General features: G+C 43.2%; 1 protein-coding gene across 2 annotated transcripts; it reads left to right on the top strand.

Annotated features, from left to right (window-relative positions):
* The first annotated feature begins 106 nt into the window (after nt 1–106).
* On the top strand, nt 107–20,420 carry LOC138980357 (46 kDa FK506-binding nuclear protein-like). Of its 2 annotated transcripts, none has more exons than XM_070353233.1 (13): nt 107–201; nt 9,038–9,127; nt 10,393–10,545; nt 11,217–11,300; nt 11,626–11,703; nt 12,276–12,382; nt 13,906–13,939; nt 14,242–14,465; nt 14,957–15,061; nt 16,406–16,546; nt 17,240–17,369; nt 18,893–18,941; nt 20,201–20,420. In XM_070353233.1, exons 1-13 carry the CDS (start codon nt 165–167, stop codon nt 20,277–20,279), a joined length of 1,311 nt encoding a protein of 436 aa, XP_070209334.1. In that variant the 5' UTR covers nt 107–164; the 3' UTR covers nt 20,280–20,420. The 2 variants fall into 2 exon arrangements, with proteins under 2 accessions (XP_070209334.1, XP_070209331.1); XM_070353230.1 differs by having other exon boundaries at nt 16,403–16,546.
* Nucleotides 20,421–21,651: the final 1,231 nt, after the last annotated feature.

Here is a 21,651-nt window from a genome sequence, read left to right as displayed (position 1 = left end):
TTTCTTTCAAATATATATTATCAAGCGGATTTTTTTGTGGTTCTGCCCGATCTATAAAATTTGATTAAAATCTACGATATTTTTCTGTTCAAGGGTTAAAGGGAGAAAACTCACTTCCGATTCATCTGCACTTCCTGTAGCAGAAGCGCGCTGCCATTTGCCACATGGTTGTGTTGAAAGAGTGTAACAACATGTTTTGGGGTGGGTTTGAAGTCTAATTTTGGTCTCATTTACTATTTTTCACATTGTTAAGAACAAGATGTTTGCATACTGAATCAATATCAGGTAATCTTGAACTTTAGCGTGTTAAATTCATAGCTCATTAATTCAGAGGCATTTGTCTCCAAATTTTTAAAACCTGCACTTGCAATCATAACATTTAAAAACAAGTCATTTTAGATCCTTTTGAAAAGTTACGGAATGAACTCCGATGAACTGTACGAATGCATTTCGTTTACATGGGTCAAAGAAGGAATTATCCGTGTGAGCGAACAAGGGAGACAACTCTTTCGTGTAAATGATGTCCCATGGTTGACAACGTACGCCATTTTCGGTGCATTTTCGTCGATTGAACAACCAAATTAATTAATTATGCTTTAGTTTGGAGCTCAATCCGTCAATTAATTTCACGACAAATCAATGTTCTTTGGCTTGCTTACATGGACTTGTATACAAAATAAGTACAGAATGTCACTGGATTCTGAGCTATGAATTTAACACGCTAAAGTTCAAGATTACCCAATATCACACATTTCAACACCTGTCATCCAACAAATCAAGTTGTGAAGTGGAGAAATATTGGATGACAAGAAGGCTGGTGCAGCTTTTGTAATCCCCAGCGATGACCTGGCTGGGAAATTTAAACTGTGCAACAGAAACTCGATCTTCTCAGCTGAGCTCCTTGCCATCTGCATGTCGCTTGTTCATCTCAATCTCAAGAACACTCCTCCTCAAAAGATAGCTATATTCTCTGACTCCAAAGCAGCCATTGAAGCATTAAGAACTAACAAAAGATCAAAAAGACAGGATCTTGTCATTGCCATAAAGGAGCTGGCAAATAAAATTATAAAAAAAGGAAGCGAGATGAACCTGGTCTGGTGTCCAGCACACGTGAACGTGCCTGGCAACGAGAGAGCAGACAAAGCCGCTAAAGAAGCTGCCCAAGGCATAGGCGCCTCCGAGGTAGACCTGCCATTGTCTGCTTCTGAGATCAGTAGCCTTACAGACTCTCTTCTCTGGAGAGAATGGAGTAAAAAATACATGCACACGGCTATAAGCTCTGGCTGGCTCATTCGGGAAGCCCCATCAAAACAGATGAACACCTATAATATATATATTACCCACATATGATAAAAAGGATTAACCGCTTAAGGGCAGAAGCTGGGAACTACCAATTTCTAGAGCTTAAATGCACCTGTCAATCCGACCTCAGCATTGCTCATTTGACTTTGGAGTGTGATTTGAACTCATGCCACTTTCAACCCCTGACTCAGTTTATAACTGGAATAGAAATATCCTGCCAAATACCCCAAATGAAAAATTAAGCTATCTTTTAAGTTTTAATAAAGACCTTGGGTGGCAAGGTCCCAAACTTATCGCTGGACTTGTGCACACACCCACTTGGTCCCTGGATATGAAGTGACATTGCTGCGGCTGACGCCATTGCTTCTCATATAGCTACTTTATATTTTTATAAGAACCTTTAAGAATACCATTTTATATCCAATTATCTCTTATTACCATTTTTAATTAGATGAGCGAGAGGGTGCGGAGGGTGGTGAACCACTGTACATAAAGGGAAAGTTTGTGTGCGCGCCTGTGTGTGTTTTTAATCTAAGACAAATGTCGCCAATGTTTTTACAGAGTGACGTTAAATAAACGATTTTACATACATACACAATACTCAAGGGGGCCCGGGTAGCTCAGGTGGTAGAGCACTGGACTTGTGATCGAAAGGTCGCTGATTCGAATCCGAGCCGGGACGGACACAGGTCAACTTTATGTGCAGACCCAGAGACGGTATCCATCTCCCACCCCCGTGTCACCACAGTGGCACGTAAAAGACCTCGGTCATTCTGCCATAAGTGCAGATGGCTGATACCACCTAAACACGCATACACTTGTGTATCTCATCTAAAGTCGGGTTAAAACCCGGGAACATGCCCCTAATGGCTTTGCCATGAGGGCGTAAAACTTGAATTTCTCAGAATACTCAAGAACTGAATCCTTGTGTGTGTATAAGCATCTTGTACAATAGTTGCCTCTACTTGCATTCCCTTAGTCTTGTAATATTCTTTTTTTCTGATTCTTGTGTGTGCAAGTACTAACGTCAACTTAGCCATCAAGGATATTGGACTCTGCAGTAGTACAGATCCAAGGTTCAGCCTGGGTCAATTTACCCCTCAAATTCGGGTGGGACATAGTTGAAGACATGTGGTACCAAGTGCAATAAGGGGTCCAGAGGCAACCCCCCTACCCTCCCCCGGGACATTTTTCCCCCAAAGAATCTAAATGGTGTAATCTAGTACCAGATGATCTAAGGGTTTGACACTTCAATACCAAATTGTGTGTGTGTGTGCTCGGTTAAGTACGCGCGTTGTTTAGCTCAGTTCAAATTGAAACGCTGTAATCTATGCATCAAATTTGACCTGCTGAATGGAATTCTGATTGGTCATTTTCAGATTGCATGCCCCATTCTGACAAACTTGATATATATATATTATATATATATATAAACAAACAATATAATTACATATTCTTACGCCGAATCACATGATTAGCATTGACCCACTTCGATGCATAGGTTATGATAAAAGCTACCCCGTCTAGGTATAAGGGGAGCAACCCCAACTAAAAAAGTGACTGCACCAGCATGACTGACACCCTGGGTTACGTCCCATGTAGCCTACTACGTCATCAATGGTGCTGGTCACGAGATACCCCTTCAATCGACTACTATCACTCAAGGGTGACGGTTGTGTTCGCTTTTGCTCTGGCTGGTTTTGTGTCTACGGCACCCACCGGCCTCGGCCCCCGTCTACTTCTTGCTGGCTTGCAGCTGGTGAGATCGTTCATATTTTCTTGTATGTTTTATTGTTTCTGCTGTGAATTTCGCATGTCCTTTGGACTCTGAAGTTTTCAGCGGTTGTTTGGCTTCCTCACGGTCGCCATTTGCATTAGCACGTTGGCTGGCTTCTGTTGTTTTAGCCGTGTTCGGGCTATTAACGCTGTCGTAGCTTGCTTTGTAGCTGCCGTCGGTAGCTTTTACGTACGTGCTTATCTTTTTTGCTCGCTTGCTTCTGAAATGTTTGTGTCTGTACGGACTTTATTATTTTCAGACTTGTGGCTTCCTCCTTGGTCGCCATTTTTAGCTAGCATGTTGTTGTTATGTTGATTTTTCGTCCGTACTCGGACGCTTAACTCTTCGTATAGCTAGTTGTTTAGCTGCCTTTGGTAGCTCCTAAACTGGTTTTAGCTGCCCTCTTTGCTGTCTTCTGAAAGGCTGGCGTCCTTTCGGACTTTGCTAGTTTCAGTTGTTTTATTATTTTTCTCTCGGTGCTTACTTGGCCGTTAATGAGAATTAGAGGGAGCTAAGGCTGAGGGTTAGGGCTTGGGCCCTGCTAAGCTCTATCCCTCAGCAGCCTCTTATTTTGAAGAACGCCTTTGTCGTTCATGTTGGCACAATTTTAGGCAAGTTTTTACGTTGTTCTGTGCCGTTTTTTTTATGTTACGGACGATTGGCCGTCTGGCTCTCTGCCGTCCGTTTTGGCCTCCAAGGCTGTCGTTTTACGTCTGTTTCGGCTCCAGAGTCTCGGGCTCTGGGGTCTGCACTTATCTTTTGCTTATTTCCAGAAATAGATTCCCTCGTTCGCGAGGTTTGCCTCGGCGGACTTCGTCGCCAGCTCTGCCCCCCGCCTGGGGGTTAGGCGACGTTCTCTCCTTCAGACGCTGGGTCTTCTCCGGACCGGGCTGCTGTCCACCGCGATGTTTCTGGACGGTCCCTTGGGGATCTTCTTCTCCTCTTCCTGGCCGGCATTGGTTGCCTTCCGCTTGCGGTAGCGCAACAGTGCATGTCCCTCCGGGGATCCGGCCACTTCAAGGTTGGTGTCTGCAGCAGCCGTTTACGGCAGCTGCACTTCCGGTTTCCGGAATCGGATGTTCTCCTGCTAGTGAGCGACTTGCGTTCACGTCGGGTCAGAACCTCTCCGTACTCCAGCAGTCGGTTCCGACAGCTGGGCTTCCTGCTCTGGCAGGAAGTAGGGGTTCACCGGCTAGTGAGCGACTTGCGTTCACGTCCGGACCGAACCCCGCCTTACACCAGCAGTTGTACGCGACAGCTGGGCTTCCGGCTCCGGCCGGAAGCAGTGGTTCTTCCGCTCGTGCGCAGCCTGCTGTCACGTCCGGTGCGTCCCACATCTTACGTCAGCAGTCGTCCGCGACAGCTGCTTCCGGCTCAGGCCGGAAGTAAAAGGCTCACTGGCTAGTGTTCGGACTGCGTTCACGTCCGGTTTGAGCCTTGCCTTACGTCAGCAGTCGTCCGCGGCAGCTGCGCTTCCGGTTCCGGCCGGGAGTGTAGGTTCACCGGCAGTACACAGGCCGCTGTCACGTCCGGTTTGGGCCTTACCCTACGTCAGCAGTCGTCAACGTCAGCTGGGCTTCCGGTTCCGGCCGGAAGTGTAGGTTCACTGGTTAGTGCTCAGGTTGCTGTCACTTCTGGTTCGAGCCTTTACCTACTTCAGCAGTTGTCCGCGACAGCGCCGCTTCTGGTTACGGCCGGAAGCGTAGGTTCACTGGTTAGTGTACAGACTGCTGTCACGTCCGGTTTCGAGCCTTGCCCTACGCGACGGCTGTGCTTCCAGTTCCGGCTGGAGGTATCGGTTCACTGGTTAGTGCACAGGCTACTGGCACGTTCAGTTCGAACCTTGCCTTACGGCGGTGGTCGTACGCGACCTCTGCGCTTCTGGCTCCGGCCGGAAGTGGGGGCTCACTGGATAGTGGACCTGCTATGGTCCCATCTGGTTTGAGTCTGGTTTTTTCGTCAGCAGTGCCCTTTGGGCTTGCAGGCTCCCTGCCTCAGGCGGATTAGCAGCTACCACACACTTCGGTAGTGGGTTCTGCCGTTCTCCTCACTTCCTGTGCCTTTGGTCTTCGACGCCTCTCATCCTCCTCTTAGTCAGGGGTGAAGTTTGGCCGTTGACCTGCAGGAAAGGGGCTTCAGGCTCCGGCCTTCCCAGCTTCGGGACATTAGCGGCTCAGAGGAGGTTGCCTTTGCCCAAGATGTCCCGGAATTTGCTGTCGTCTTTTGCCCCTCTGCGTGCACCTTTGCCGGTCACGCCGGAACTTCTTCTTTGGGGAACGTTTCGAGTCCCCTGCTCTCTGAGCAGACTCTCTTCCCCTCTGAGGAAGTGGGCAGACAGCTTTTGGAACTTGCTTCCATCTCGGAGACACTCCTTTACGGAGTTCTTTGCGCCCTTTACTCTCAGTTTAGAGCAGGACGCAGGGGATGCTTTCTCCACTTTTGCTAGGGCGAATTTAGAACGGAGAAGTCCTTCCTCTCTGCACAATGCCCATACGGTCATGTACAGACGGGACTTGTTCCTCGCCCATTCCTAGTTTGTGAGGAATCAATGAGACACCCTTAGTTCTTCACCCTCGGTGGATGGGTCTCTCTTCGGCCTCCTGGCCTCTTAGGCCTCCTGGCCTTCAAGTCCTCCTGGTCTCTGAAGCCTCCTGGTCTCTTAGGCCTCCTGGCCCCCAAGGCCTCCTGGCCTCTAGGGCCTCCCGGCCTCCAAGGCCTCCAAGGCCTCCTGGCCTCTGAGGCCTCCTGGTCTCCAAGGCCTCCATGGCCTCCAAGGCCTCCTGGCCTCTTAGGCCTCCTGGCCTCTAAGGTCTCCTTGCTTCCAAGGCCTCCGGGCCTCCTGGTCTCCAAGGCCTCCTGGCCTCTGAGGCCTCCTGGTCTCCAAGGCCTCCTGGCCTCTTAGGCCTCCTGGCCTCTAAGGTCTCCTGGCTTCCAAGGCCTCCTGGCCTCCTGGTCTCCAAGGCCTCCTGGCCTCCATGGCCTCCGGGCCTCCAAGGCCTCCTGGCCTCTTAAGTCTCCTGGCTTCCAAGGCCTCCCTGGCCTCCTGGCCTCCAAGGAGATATAGATGTGTAGGGACCTTCAGGTCTCTTCTTTTGCTCTCCAAGCTTTGAAGCAGCAAAACGGGCTCTACCTAAGCAGACTCAGCTTTTTCAGGCTAAGTCCTCAGCTCAGGTTTATCCGGAGAGGTTCTTCCTTGCACAGACGTCTTAGTCTGTATTTTTTGGGAACAACAGCCTGCATTAGGGCATCCGGGTTTTTCAGCCTCGGCTGGTGCAACAGCCATTTCATCCGTTGGTGGTGGTGGTTGTTGTCTACTCTTTTGGACTTGGTCCTAGTGGGCTTTTCGCCGATTTTGACTCTGTCTTTCTCTAGCGATCGGACTTGTTCTGGTGTTTCGTCCAAACTTAAGGTTTACTTGAGTTGGCCTCGGAGGTTACATTCAGATTTTACTGAGTTTGCATTGGTTTTAGCAATGCATGGTGAGGGGTCATTCTTGTGGCCTATCACTTTTCTCAGCTTTATTGGCTAAACCTCCCCTTTCGGTAGAGGTCTAGTTAGTTTTCTGGTTTCTTGGTGCGGGCTTTCAGCCCAGCATCTTTGATGGCGGGTCTACGGGCGTTACGGCTCTCAGCCTTAGCCCGTGTAATAGTCTCCTGCCTGGCATGGGCGACTACGGTCTCCGTGTCTCTAGATTTTGTGTCTTCCTCTTTTCCCTCATCCTGCCATGAGGCGGGTCGGGTCGACTTCCGGTGGGGTGGGTTGCCTGTTACGGTCACCCTTCTACCGCTGGCAACTATTACGGACTCTTGCCTGTTGTGTTCCGTGTCTGATTCTCGGTTCTGAGGTATCAGACGTGTTTGGTTTTTCAGCCAGACTCAGGAATTTTCTGGGCTCGGTCGGCCGCGAAATTTCTTCGGGCCCTTCTTCTTGTGAACTCTCGTTCAGGGAGTCTTAAGGCTGGTTAGCTTCACAGTTTTCTGTTTTTCCTTTCCAGCCTCGTTTCTGTTTTGGGTTTTTGATTTTCTTTCGTTTACCTACAAGCAGACTGCTTTGTGATCACTCTGACTTTAGTCATTTTGGTTAGAGTCACCGGTCACATCAGGCTTTGGCCATCGCGTTCTCCGCTCTGCTGGCGGCTTACACTTTTCGTAGGCCGCTTCTTCCTCTGTTTACCTCCCTCTGTGCTTCTGCATGGTCTGGTAGTGGACTTCTGGTGACCGTCTCTTCTGAGTTTTTTCTTTGAGTTTGACTCTGGTTTTTTGTACTCAGACGTCTCTCTCTCTTTCTAGGAAACAGGTCACTCCTCTCTGGAGCTGACCGTTATCTCTCCGGCCTTTCGGGCCTCTCTCCATGCCAAGGCTTTTTCTTTGGCATGATTGTCTTACGGTCCTGGGGAAGGTTGGTGCTTTTCATTTATGATCGGTCAACCTTACGCTTGTCGTTTCCAGGGTTTTTGGCTTTTCCTTCCAATAGTAAGGGGGGGGTGGGGGCAGCTTGTCTGCCCCTCTACTCGGCTCGGGTTATTCAAGACTTGAGCCCCTTTATGGTTCAGGAGATGGCAAGAAGTGCTGAGCACAGCTTACGGGCTCTCTGATGCTGTCTTTCGCTTTTTGCCTGAGCGGCATTGCGACTGTCATTTAGGTCGGTTCTCGGTCCTCGTTCTGTCTTTTGGCAGTGGGCCAGTTCCTGGCAAGGGTTTTAGAGTGAGCTAGATGTTTTCTTTCTCACCGGCTCTTTCCCTGATGTTTGGTAGTGGGCCAGTTTTTTTGGCGAGGGATTCTCTTCCCCTCCGCCTTGGCGTAGCTTTCGGCTATCTTTCCCCTAGGCTCAGCCCGAGCTCTTTTTCCAGGGCCTGGGCCTCCTCCTCGGCCGTTTTACGGTCTGGGAGGTTGGATGATGTCCTGCACACAGCTTACTGGTGCTCGGCTTTTGTCTTTATCAGTTTAATAGGGAGACATTGCTGCCTTCTGGCAGTATGGATCTATCTGTAACGATGGATCTAGGTCCCTTCCTGCTTTGGTGGCAGCGGGACAATGCCTCTCCAGATTTTAAGAGTGGGTTTGAACTTCTTTGATCTTACCCACCGCCTGGTTGGAGTTATCTGCTAATCATGTGATTCGGCGTAAGAATATGTAATTATAATCGAAAATTTTTATCTAAATTTTGATTTGATTAATATACTTACCCGAATCACATGGGTAATTCCCTCCCTCCTGCCCCGCACGATTTTTGATGTTCAATTAGTCGATTGAAGGGGTATCTCGTGACCAGCACCATTGATGACGTAGTAGGCTACATGGGACGTAACCCAGGGTGTCAGTCATGCTGGTGCAGTCACTTTTTTAGTTGGGGTTGCTCCCCTTATACCTAGACGGGGTAGCTTTTATCATAACCTATGCATCGAAGTGGGTCAATGCTAATCATGTGATTCGGGTAAGTATATTAATCAAATCAAAATTTAGATAAAAATTTTCGAATATGATCACATTTTAATGTGCAGTCACAACCATGGGCGACATTAAGTATTTCTCACATGATTTTTGTTCTACCCATCTTCAAGGTTATAATGGACTAACATATACATAGAAGATGTATAGATTTTTTCACTTGTGATCTTTAGTTTAACCTTCTTTGCACCCGGCACGGTTGGCCTAGTGGTAAGGCGTCCGCCCCGTGATCGGGAGGTCGTGGGTTCGAACCCCGGCCGGGTCATACCTAAGACTTTAAAATTGGCAATCTAGTGGCTGCTCCGCCTGGCGTCTGGCATTATGGGGTTAGTGCTAGGACTGGTTGGTCCGGTGTCAGAATAATGTGACTGGGTGAGACATGAAGCCTGTGCTGCGACTTCTGTCTTGTGTGTGGCGCACGTTATATGTCAAAGCAGCACCGCCCTAATATGGCCCTTCGTGGTCGGCTGGGCGTTAAGCAAACAAACAAACAAACAAACCTTCTTTGCAGGGGTGACACTGGATGGCGGGAAGCGATACTCTCAGACAGTGGACAAGCCATTCCACTTGTCTATGGCTGCGCTGGAAAGCAACGCTCATGGTATGTATAGTGGTTACATAAGGCCTAAAAAAAAAATAGGTGTGGTTACGGTAACCCGACCTACCCTATTTTTAGGGGCCGATCCTATAACTTTTTATTACATTTGTCAAAAAAAAAAAAAAAAAAAAAAAACCGAGTACAAAAAACGCAATGAAAGCGAAAGCGCCCGTGTCGCACACTTATTTCCCTGTCAAGTAGGTTTAATTTGTACACATTAGAAAAAAAAGTAAAAAAAAAAAAAAAAAGGGATTGCCTACCTACCTACCCTATTTTTTTTGGCTATGTTACCGTAACCACACCTATTTTTTTTTTTGGCCTAAGCAAGGAGGCTGTAGTCCTGATGAGTGTTTCTTAATGGTAAGACATCCTTGCGGCTAGCCGCTCGCGGACCTAGGAGGCAATATTGTATATAAAAGCCAGGGCAGCCGTTTGAAAATTCATTATAGTATTCCAGCATAGTAGGATATCTTTATTTGGAAAATGCTGAGGGCAAAACTCCTCTCGAATACTGTGCATTTCGTTCGTTTAAAAAAAATTGTCGACAGCATTCCAATACCCAGTGTCAAACTGTTGCTGTGATTGTGTGGGTGTGGCTGTCAGCAAAGTGACATGAATTTGATTGGGTCGATATTTGTAGGCAAAGCACATGGTCGCTGCACATGGAAAACAAAACATTGGAAGTGTCGCTCACAGTTCCCTAAAATAAAAACTTTTGTTACATATTTTTTTTTTCTATAACTTTTTTCTTATGGTTCATTCATCATCTGACAGAACTTTTTATAGGGAAATCTAACCATAAGATTATTTAGAAAAAAAGCAAAAATGTAGACAACCACCTATTTAGACACATAGTCAAGATATTTATGATCAATGTCATTTTGATTGATCTGTAAAGGACTGTCTTGACCGGTCCAATAATTTTAAACAAAATTAAAAGTCCTTTTGGTCCGAGAAACACTTATGCCCAGTGGAAATGTAAAATGTAAATTATAGTAATTTTTGTTGTTTTTGATTGTAGATAAATGGCATAATATATTTCTTAGTTATCATGCTCTGACTTATACCACCAGCCATATACAGTGTAGAGTATTGTTGCTGATTAGCTATGAGATATTGTGGAATGGGATTTTGGTCTCTTCTTCGTCCAAAGCCAGGGTTTGCCTCATATTCATGTCCCTGGCAGCCTTTGAGAATGTAAAGCTTCTTTTTCTTTCCAATAGATATACATGCTAGCGCCTGAACAATTTGATCTATTTTGTGTGCAGTGAGTGACAGTTCACGGCATGTTCAGGTGATGTTGCAGCATGATTCGGCAGAGTTCTTGCTGTGTACCCTGGGGCATGGCAACGTTTTGCAGCAGCAGTTGGATCTAAGCTTTTCCAGGGATGAGGCTGTGACTTTCTTCCTCAATGGTGGAGGTATGTCCAAAATACACTTCCCCCCTCTTGAAAACTTAAAAAAAATAGGAGAAAATCAGATCTCAAAAGATCGGTAGTCTTAAAGTGGTATTAGCAGCGCTGCAAGTCCACGAAATGGGGCACTAGCCTTTGGCTAGTACTTCTCATAATTTACTAGCCAGAGAGCAAATTTTTGTATTTTTACTCGCCAAACCAACCATTTGTTTCAGCAACTTTACTCGCATTTGGCGAGTAGATTTACATTTCTACTCGCCATTTACATGTTTCTACTTGCCACTTTCAGGCCTGATTAGATTTACAGGCATTATGAACTGAAAACTAGAGAAAGCCGAGTCTCAAAATAGGTTTGTGTGTGAATTTGTATTATCTTTTTTACCTTGCTCATTACAGTTTTAGGCTAAAAGAGAATGAAGGAAGATGCAGGACTCATTGAGTTGACTTTGAAAAAACATAATTGCAAGAAAAATAACCCTGAATTATTGTGAAAGCAAGATGTAAATTTAGTCTGAAATCCAATTCTTTCACAGCAAATGATGCTAATGCTTGGCATGGATTGTCATGACAAAGTTAAAACCTGCTTAGTTTAACTGGTATGTTGTTTAATGCAGTGCGGCTTTCCTTTAATTGTATTTGTATACTGTGCAGTGTTAACCTTGTGCATTTCTTTTCAGGTGTGGTACACCTGACTGGTTCTCTGATTGAGGAATTGGATGATGAGTTTCCTGATGACTATGATGATGGTGATGTTGATTCAGGTGTGGTTGTGTGTGTGTGTGAAAAAAATAAGATAACACTAACAGAAGAGATATTTGTTGCTGAATTAATTAAGCAGATTGACCCGAGTGTCGTTTACAAAATTAATTAACCTCAAAATGTTCCAACCTGCAAAGGAAGCAGCCAGGCTTTTGATTTTTAACGATGGGTTGAGATGAAGAGCACCTTTATCCTGTGTAAAATCCTGAACAGATCAGTGGGGGTAAACATAATTGTTTAAACGAGAAAGAATGTAGCTTGAAGGTAGCGTTTTGACAGTATTTGATGAACATTATTTCACTTTGTGTAATATTGACTCCAAAATAGACCTGGAGATGCCACAGCTGGTGGAGGCTGAGGATGACGACAGTGAAGAAGTAGACAGTGACTGGGAACCACCGCCAGGTAAGCAGACGTGTAAGCTGTTTATTACATTGTATTTCTGTAGACTGCCCAGTGTAGACGTCTGTGTAGGCTAGTTCATCATCCTGAGGTGGAGCTCTGTACATGTATGACCACCGTTTGGCGGTGACAGTAGGTCGCTGCGCTGTACGGTGGAGGACTTTAATTTGTAATTTCAGGTATATAACTTTGACTTATAAATTCATTACACTGTATTTTTTTTTATATCAAGAGAAAAAAGAATGATGTTTGTGCAGTCTCAGACTCAGGACTCTCTTTTTAGGTGACTGGAATAAATTTTTTTGTATTTTCCTTCCTAAACTGTCCAAAGTCCTTAACCAGTACTGCAAAAAAAAAAAGAAGCAAATCTTTATAAGCTTATGTGTGCCACAGAACTTCAGATTGAATATCTTGAGAGACAAAGTTTGCATTCTTAAATTAACAGAAATTGTTAGGCTATTTGAGTTTTATGATTGATGTTTAAGTTTGTTGGTATGCAAGCACGTGTCGGATTTGTGTGTGTTACACTGATTTTTCTCTGTTGCGATGTGTTAAACTGATCGTCTCTGTTGCAGGAAGTAAAAGAAAGATCTTGGAGGAGTTAAGGAGCAAAGGCAAAAGATTAAAACTCTCCGAGATGAATGATGACGAGGAGGAGTCAGACGAAGAGTTTGACTCGAGTGTAAGTTTTGTTTGCTTTATAACTGGAGCAAATTAGTTTTTTCTTTTTGTCCAGTTATGAATTTAGTTTCTTTTCGTGAAATTGGTGATTTAAAAAAAATCTTAATGTTCATGATGGGAGAAGAATGGTAAATTTAAAGGGAGATAACCTCACCAAAACAAAAAAGGACAGAAATTCAGCAGAAACACAATCAAAACGCTAGTCAACAAGACTAACTGGAAAGAGCTCACCAACTACGCAGCAGTCAGCAAGCAGATGGGTGAATAACGTGGCCGGTGGGTGCCGGGCAAACAGCAAGCAGACGGCCACGAGAGCGAAAGAAAATGCGACCTTCTCCTCTGAGTGAAAAAAGTCGTATGAGTTCTACCACGTGCTCGGGAAGCGGTAGTGACGTAGGTCACTCCAAGGGGAGGTAACCCCCATGGCAAGCGTCCCTAGCTACGCTTCCACTTACACTTTTTTGTTTGTGGGGTTGCTTCCCTTTGACTGTTAGACGGGTAGCGATTTTCAGACCTTAGCATCTCTGACTACGTCAATGCATATGTGATTCGGGTAAATATATTAATCAAATGAAAATTTACTTAAAAATTTTTGATAACCTCACCAAAACAAAAGATGTCCAAAGTTGAATTTGTCTCCCCCCCATTTGTGTTACATTGTTGCTTGCTCCATGGGTTTGTAGCACATTTTGTCTGGTTGATAATGTTGTCTTAATTGTGTGAATGATCAGCATCTCAAGCAAAAATATTGCTTAAATATCTGTAAATGCTGTGAGTATTGCATTTTTGATGGAACTCAACAATGGTTTTTGAGTCACTTGAGAAAAAGTGACTCTATGTAATCGGTCAGTGTTAGTCTGTCCGGCCGGCCGTCCGTAGACACCACCTTAACGTTGGACTTTTCTCGGAAACTATCAAAGCGATCCGGCTCATATTTTGTTTAGTCGTGACCTCCAATGACCTCTACACTTTAACGATGGTTTCGTTGACCTTTGACCTTTTTCAAGGTCACAGGTCAGCGTCAAAGGAAAAATTAGACATTTTATATCTTTGACAAAGTTCATCGGATGTGATTGAAACTTTGTAGGATTATTCTTTACATCAAAGTATTTACATCTGTAGCCTTTTACGAACGTTATCAGAAAAACAAGGGAGATAACTAGCCTTTTCTGTTCGGCAACACACAACTTAACGTTGGGCTTTTCTCGGAAACTATAAAAGTGACCGGGCTCAAATTTTATGTGAACGTGACTCCCAGTGACCTCTACACTTTGACGTCTGCTTTGGTGACCTTTGACCTTTTTCAAGGTCACAGGTATGTCTTGAAGGAAAAAAATTGAAATATCATATCTCTGAAACTATTCATCGGATTTGATTCAAACTTTATAGGATTATTCTTTACATCAAATTATTTACATCTGTATTGTGTTGTGAATAGCAATTTCTTCCTGTCCATCTGATGCCTCATATAATATTCAGAACTGCGAAAGTGACTCGATCGAGCGTTTGCTCTTCTTGTTTCAGTTTATCGATGAAGATGTAGAAGAAGAGGAAGAAGGTATGTTCAGTTCTTTGTGTGTGTGTGAGTGTGAGTGTTCATGTGTGTGTGTGTCTGAGCATGCGCATGTGTGTGTGTGTGTTTGAGCATGCACGCATGTGATTGCCTTATTAGTCTTAGTGATGGAAAAATATGAACAATCAAGTTTTTTTTAATATGATTATATAAAAAAAATTAGAATTGAAAGTTTGCATGCATTCCATTGTTTTATTCTGTTATTTCAAGCGTTTGCGGCGCATTTTTTGTAAATATTTGTTAACATTTTGCGTGGATACGTTATTTTAAAAGAAATTGTCTTTTAGGTTCTGACGAAGATGAGGACGAGGAAGAAGAGGGGGATGAAGATTCAATTCTGGAGCAAATTCGAGTGAAGTCTTCAAAGTCACAAAAATCACCCAAAACCACTGAGGTGTCCAGCAAGAAGTCTAAAAAGTTAAACAGCTCCGTTGAAGCTACGCCAGACACCAGCAAAAAGGCGAAGAACAAAACACCCAAGTCAGAAAAGGCAAACAAATCTGCAACACAGGTGAGATTTTTTTGGAATTATTTTTGTTTTGAAGGGATTGCTTTCTGTTTGTTTGATACAAAACAACAAAAGGGTACAGTCAAGGTGATATGACGAAAGCAAATATCACCTTGAGTCTGTACCCCTTTGTTGTTTCGTATCCGTCTTGTTAGTGAGTGTGCACTTCTTTCCTTTTCAGATCTTTTATTCGTGTTGTATTCTTTGTTTTAAAAAAAAAAAATGTTTATTTGCTTTCTTCTGTTTGTTTGTTCTGTTTTCAATCACTTGTATTTTAACTATTATTGTTGTGTGTGTTTTTATTGCAAGGTTTCTTTTCATTTGTTTTTTTCACTTGTGTGTTGAAGAGGGAGAAATAGGTTGGGTGTGAAGTTATTACAGCTAGTACTGGCTCTGTGGCCTCGGTTAGTGTATTAACTAAACACAAGGAATTCAAATTTTTAAGACTTGAAGTTGAATGGTTACATGTATTCACTGAGCTATTCATTGTGCAGGCTGCAGAGGAGGCATTGACTAATGGAGCAGGAGATGCCACGAAGAAGAAGAAGAAGAAGAAAAAGAAGAACAAAAACAAAACAGAAGAAAACACCCAGGAAAAGGTTTGTTAACGTGTTACATATTGTTACTGTTTGTTTGTTCGTTCATGGGCTGAAACTCCCACGGCTTTTACGTGTATGACCGTTTTTACCCCGCCATTTAGGCAGCCATACGCCGCTTTCGGAGGAAGCATGCTGGGTATTTTCGTGTTTCTATAACCCACCGAACTCTGACATGGATTACAGGATCTTTTTCGTGCGCACTTGGTCTTGTGCTTGCGTGTACACACGTGGGTGTTCGGACACCGAGGAGAGTCTGCACACAAAGTTGACTCTGAGAAATAAATCTCTCGCCGAACGTGGGGATGAACTCGCGCTGACAGCGGCCAACTGGATGCAAATCCAGTGCGCTACCGACTGAGCTACATCCCCGCCCTCATATTGTTACTCATCTTACTGATGTGATGTGTGTTTGATAACGATGAGGAATTCTTGTAGACCTTTGTTAGGAGATACTGTTCAGGATTATGGCAGATAAGTATGACGAGTGTTTCAAAACAGTGTGTACTTCAACAAATTTATAAGGACGTAGTTGAGATTATTGTGTTAAACTTAAAGTATTATTGAACTGTATTGTGCTATATTTTACACACACGCACAAATTCACACTGATGTTAGTTCTCATTCTCCATTTCTCTCAAGCTGTTATGCTGCATACATTTTGCTGTGTGCATAAATAATAAAGGCATGATATTCTGTAAATCCTCATGACTTAGAAATAGTGACACACTTAGAGACACAAAGGGTATGATATTTGAAAGCTTGTTGTTGTGCTTTGTATTATAGCAGAAAGGAAGTTTCTAGTGCACTCTTTAGCAAACTGATCACAAAGGAAAACTGTCAACAGACCTGGGAACCCATACAATTTCGCCGTATTTTGTACGCATGATTGTCAAGAATACGATCAGTACGGTCAGTGGGAAAAAAATACGACGAGAATTAAAGATTCCTAGACTACTTTTCTTCACAAGCCCATATCCATCCCGAAGCCGATCCAGTATTTTGACACATGATTACAGTTTTTGTCAGTAAACATTGAAAAAAGCATTTGTTTTAAATGTATATAGGTAAACTTAATTAACGGTGTGACGGACGCGTGTGAAGCATGTTTTAATCATGGATGTTCAAACGCTGTGTGGAGTACGATCACTTTTCTGAAAATACACCAAGTTTGTTTGAGAATACTCTAAGTGCAAAACAGGGGTTCCCAGGTCTGTGTCAATATTGTGTACAGTGGAGCTGTGTTTTTTCATTTCATTTCAAAGTAAACCTTGTAGTTTGTTGTTATTTCATCATAGCAACATGAAAGTACAATGAAAATCTTTGTGTGCATTCTTTGTACAGCAGCAACCCGAAGAAGAAGCGTCAGGGGAATCAGCATCGCCCAAGCTGACTCCAGCGCCAGGCAAGAAACGTACAGTAGCAGGCGGCATCGTTGTTGAGGACGTTAAGATTGGTCATGGGCCTGAAGCCAAGCCTGGCAAAAATGTGAGTAGACAAACTCCGGAGGTTGTATGGATTGTGAAAGAGGGTATACTCCTGTTTCAATTGAGGCAAACTTTTCACACATGCTCCTTGTCCACGTGTTATCGATGCACCCCTCGCTAGAGACTTGCCTACACTGTCACATGGGAAAGTTTGCCTCAATAAAAGCAAGAGTATTCAATCTGTCATAACCAATACAAACCTGACAGTTATTTCTGAACACAGCCTTTTGAAAGTGAAGGGAATAGGATTTGTCAAATGATGCTGTAAATTCTTTTTCCCTTGAATAGTCAAGCCAGATTTAAAGAAAATGATAACAAAAGTTATGGGTCTTATGTATCTGTAGACAAATGAATGATAAAAGAGTTGTACATCATTGAATGAGGTTTTTGTTGGAGGTTATTAACATCTAGGCTGCTTGCAAGACCTCCTTCTTAGTAAATAATTAAATGAGCTGGTTTGAAGGAAAGCTGTTTATTATTGCAAACAGATATTTAGTTAGTGACTGATTGAAGTTTTCTCTCAAGTGAAGGAAGCCTTACTTTGCTTGTTAGTACACATGCCTGGGCCTCAGATTTTGCATTTCACTGCGTGTTGGTTGCTTATTGACTTTAGAGAAACTAGTAAAAATGTTTTTCGTTAGGGTTTCAGTTAAATGCGCAAGGACTGGCGCTGACAGACTTGTGTATTGTGCAGGTGTCGGTGTATTACGTGGGAACTCTGGCCAAAAACACCAAGCGCTTCGACTCCTGCCTGAAAGGCAAGCCGTTCCGGTTCCGTATAGGGCGTGGTGAGGTCATCAAAGGATGGGACACTGGCTTGATAGGTAAGTCAGATGTAACACGTTGTGTGTGCTTTATAGAGTATGCTGCATGGCTTGCTGTGTGATACCAGGTTTACACAAGTGTAGATTATTTTATTGAGTCACTTGAGAAAAAGTGACTCTATGTAATCGGTCAGTGTTAGTCTGTCCGGCCGGCCGTCCGTAGACACCACCTTAACGTTGGACTTTTCTCGGAAACTATCAAAGCGATCGGGCTCATATTTTGTTTAGTCGTGACCTCCAATGACCTCTACACTTTAACGATGGTTTCGTTGACCTTTGACCTTTTTCAAGGTCACAGGTCAGCGTCAAAGGAAAAATTAGACATTTTATATCTTTGACAAAGTTCATCGGATGTGATTGAAACTTTGTAGGATTATTCTTTACATCAAAGTATTTACATCTGTAGCCTTTTACGAACGTTATCAGAAAAACAAGGGAGATAACTAGCCTTTTCTGTTCGGCAACACACAACTTAACGTTGGGCTTTTCTCGGAAACTATAAAAGTGACCGGGCTCAAATTTTATGTGAACGTGACTCATTGTGTTGTGAATAGCAATTTCTTCCTGTCCATCTGATGCCTCATATAATATTCAGAACTGCGAAAGTGACTCGATCGAGCGTTTGCTCTTCTTGTTTTATTGAAATGCTGGTGTAAACCTGCAATCACCCAGCAAGCAATGTAGTATCGTGTTTATGCTTCATTTTGTACTTTTGTGCCAGCTTTGGCCTCAAACTTACTGACCGCTGTCTTCAGACCATTTAACTGAACTCTGCAATCAGTCATCCGCATTGATACTCAAAGCAAAATTACTCAGAAGTAGTTTGCCTTTTTAAACATTATGGCGTTTCCTTAGAAAATCGGAGCAGTTATATTAATTCACATTATGGCGTTTACTTAGAACATTGGAGCAGTTATATTAATTGGTCAATTCAAAAGAAAAAAAGAAAAGCATTTGCTTCGCGAACAAAACAAAATGAAAGAAACAAAATACATTATTCTGCCTTGTCTGTGGAAAATTACATGTGAGGTCACTACCAGGTGAATTAACACTTTAAACTCCTAGAAAATGAGATATAAAAAAATCGTAACAATCATTGAATCAACCAGCCAAATTTTAGGAGGGGAGGCAATTGACAGGATGCAAGCCAAAGGGCGATTTACAGCTGTTGTCTCCCTTTTCACAGTATTGATGTGAGGAAAACCATGCATACTTTATTTAGGCAGTGAAGGTACTAAACGCCTCTTTGCAACATGGACTACATTTGTTCCCTTGGTGGAGGCGCTGGATCTGTGATAGCACGTTGACATGTGCCTTGTGAATACAGCTCCCGGTTGTCCTTTCTTTACTAATCTCAAGAAAAGTATATTGTTTATGCAGGCTTAAAATGTTGCGACACATTGTCTGTGACTATTTTTTTTTTACTGTTAAAATGTTGTACTATAGATCTGAAGTCTTCAGGCTGATGCCTGACTTTAAAAAAAAAAATGTTTTAGTTTTTGACTGTTGTTTTTGTGTTACAGGAATGAAAGTTGGTGGCAAGAGAAAGCTGACAGTACCACCGTCACAAGGGTGAGCACAGTGTCCTTGTGTGTGTGTGCCTGGATGCAGTTAAAACAGTAATAGTAATATATTCCAGTGGCACAGTGTATGTGAAATAAGTTAGGGCTTGTATGCTGACCTTTCTTTGCCTTCCACTTCGAATTTAAGGGATAGGACATTCCATGCATGTTGTATGTTTGTGTAGGAATGTGTGTGTGAGTGTGGGTAGGCATGTCTGAGACTAATTTTCTCTGTGATTGAATACTCTTCCCCCAAGTCCCCCTAACTATCCCCAAACTACCTCCCCAACACTTCACCAGACTGGAAATGTAAATCGACACCCAAAATTGACTGCTACTTTCAGGCAAGAGATTCTTCCGCCTTTTTGATGAGCCCCAGGGTCATTTCTTAGATCGGTGTAAATCCGTTGAAATTTTTTTTTGGGGGGTACGGTACTTTCATCCGCGTAACAGCTTCCATCGGCGATAGTTTATTCTCAATTGGCGTAATCTTATTTGGACTGAATGTTGCTTGTACGAAATTTGCCGATTAGAACCCGAGGATGATAAGAATGCTGTCGGAAACAGCCGAGCAAGTGGTTTTATGCTTGTTCTGGAATTTGCCAAAGATTTCCGAGCGCTTTCTTTGATTTTACGGATCGTGCAGTTTCTAGACCACGCGCCATTAGTTGGTCGCCATGCATCGACGAATTAAAAGCGATAAGGCCCTTGCGGCCGAAATCGACTCAAGTGTGAAAAACAAATGGAATTTTGGTTGGCTTTAGGAGAGAGTGAAGACTTTGATCTGGTTGACGAAAGGCAAAGTCTAAAATGAACACACAGTGGAGCTCTCTGTTAACGATTTTGAACACATTGGTGAGAAATTACTGCAGCTTCAAGTGCACTGTTTTGTAAAGTTATGGAGTCTCCTGGTGCACGTTTTAGGTGTGGAAAATGCCAAAGCCCCCTGACCCCCTGGCAGGGGCCTATAGCAGCCCCCCGCACCTCCGCATTATTTTCCTCCTTTTTGATGATTTCCTGTTCCCATGCCTGTACTTTGTGTTCGGTTAATTCCTCTCTTGTTCAAGACTGTTGGCTTCTAAGAGAAATTTTTTCTTTCTCTGTTTTTTGTTATTATGTAAATATCACAGACTTTTGAGTACATTTGCAATTTTTCATGTTTCTTTTGGTGAACAGTGCCAATGATTGACATGGTTTTGGAAATTTTTCTCAATTTTCAAGATTCCAGATAAGCTGATTAGCTTACTGTTTTTTCCTGTCCAATTTCAGATACGGTAATTCACGGCAAGGACCTATCCCTCCAGGCAGCACTCTGGTCTTTGACGTTGAAATGAAAGCGGTCAATTAAAAAAATGCATGAAAAAGAAATTGTGTTTCTACTCAGTACTGGTTTGTCAAGGAAGAAACTGGTTCTGTACCAACAGTGTGTTACCATGACCATGAAAAGGGGATGACTTAATTAAAGTAAAAGATGATCAACTCCACAGTTTACCTGTGTTAATCTTAGCATAGTGAGATCACTTTCTCTCCCCTCCCTCTTCTTCTCTCAACATTTACATACACCAAGAGACTCAATTGAAAATAATGCTCCAATCTGTAGTTGAACTGCATTTATCCCATGGCCTGCTTATTTGTCTCTGTTAAGGGCAGAATATACCTGCGCAGTTTCAGCGGCACAGACGACGCACTGCATATTATTGATGCTGCAATAGGGATTATGACGAGTACTTGGCCTGTTTTCCTTTCACGCAACGTGTAGCGGGATGGGATAATCTGCAGTGCGTCGTCTGTCCTGCTGAAGTTACATAGGTGAGCGCCAGGCCTTAGCTGAAGTAGGTGTATACGCTGCATAATTGCTCTGGCAACCTGCGTGGTTGCCTAGAAACAAAGGCTCCTTCTTGGCATTTACCAAATTAATTTGCAAAAATTATATGAATCCAGCCACAAACGCAAGTCGTCGCCTTTGTAATATTTTTATTAATTAGAGATGCATTTATTATTTTTTAAATAGGTGAACTATTGCCATGTAAACAAAATAAATACACAAGCTCAACAAAGATAACTATTACAAATGATCTATTGTATAACATTTACCAGAATGTAGCATATATCTGAACAAGTAAAAAAAAAGTCGAGAGGGAAAACTCTGATTTGCAAAGCTCTTGTCGTAAGCTCACTGAGACGTGTTCCAACACATTTCAAGTAAATCAAAGGCAACCTCGTGTGATTTAAGTACTGCTGAAAAGTTTCTGCATTTGTCACCATCCAAATTGTGCCACTGACGTACGATAAATACACCTGGCGGTTAATATTCAATCCGAAAGCGACTGACGTCGTTATCGAGTCAAAGATCGCCTAGAAATTCAAGGGGAATAACTCTCAAACAAAGTAATCGTCGACCAATTTCACCAGCATAATCATCAAACTAAGCTCTTTTCACAAGAAAACTAAAAATAGAATTATAGGCTCTCGTTAACTTTGTTCCTTTGTTTTTGCTAAAAGCTTATACTTAAAGGCACACTCCTTCCTGTGAAAACCGTTTGGCTCACCATCCCAGATCTGACCGGGCTTTATCCTAAAAATGAACAGCGTAGATGCTTTGCACAGTGGGAATTTTTAATGAAATAATTTTGTGAAAGTCATTTGAAAAAAAAATTATTAAAAAAAATTCTGAACTCACCACAGCACGCAGTCAGTGTATTTAGTGTTGATGTTTGGTA

This window comes from Littorina saxatilis, linkage group LG1 (genome assembly GCF_037325665.1).
Source record: "Littorina saxatilis isolate snail1 linkage group LG1, US_GU_Lsax_2.0, whole genome shotgun sequence".
Classification (NCBI taxonomy): domain Eukaryota; kingdom Metazoa; phylum Mollusca; class Gastropoda; order Littorinimorpha; family Littorinidae; genus Littorina; species Littorina saxatilis.
Note: the sequence above shows the minus strand (reverse complement) of the source record. Positions and strands in the feature narration are given on the sequence as shown.

Excerpts from the sequence above, each read along its gene's own strand:
- LOC138980357 (XM_070353230.1), top strand. The coding sequence starts at position 165 with ATGGTTGTGTTGAAAGAGTGTAACAACATGTTTTGGG. Across the intron at positions 11,704-12,275 it reads TGACTGGGAACCACCGCCAG|GAAGTAAAAGAAAGATCTTG; the intron begins GTAAGCAGACGT and ends TCTCTGTTGCAG. Across the intron at positions 17,370-18,892 it reads ATGGGACACTGGCTTGATAG|GAATGAAAGTTGGTGGCAAG; the intron begins GTAAGTCAGATG and ends TTTGTGTTACAG.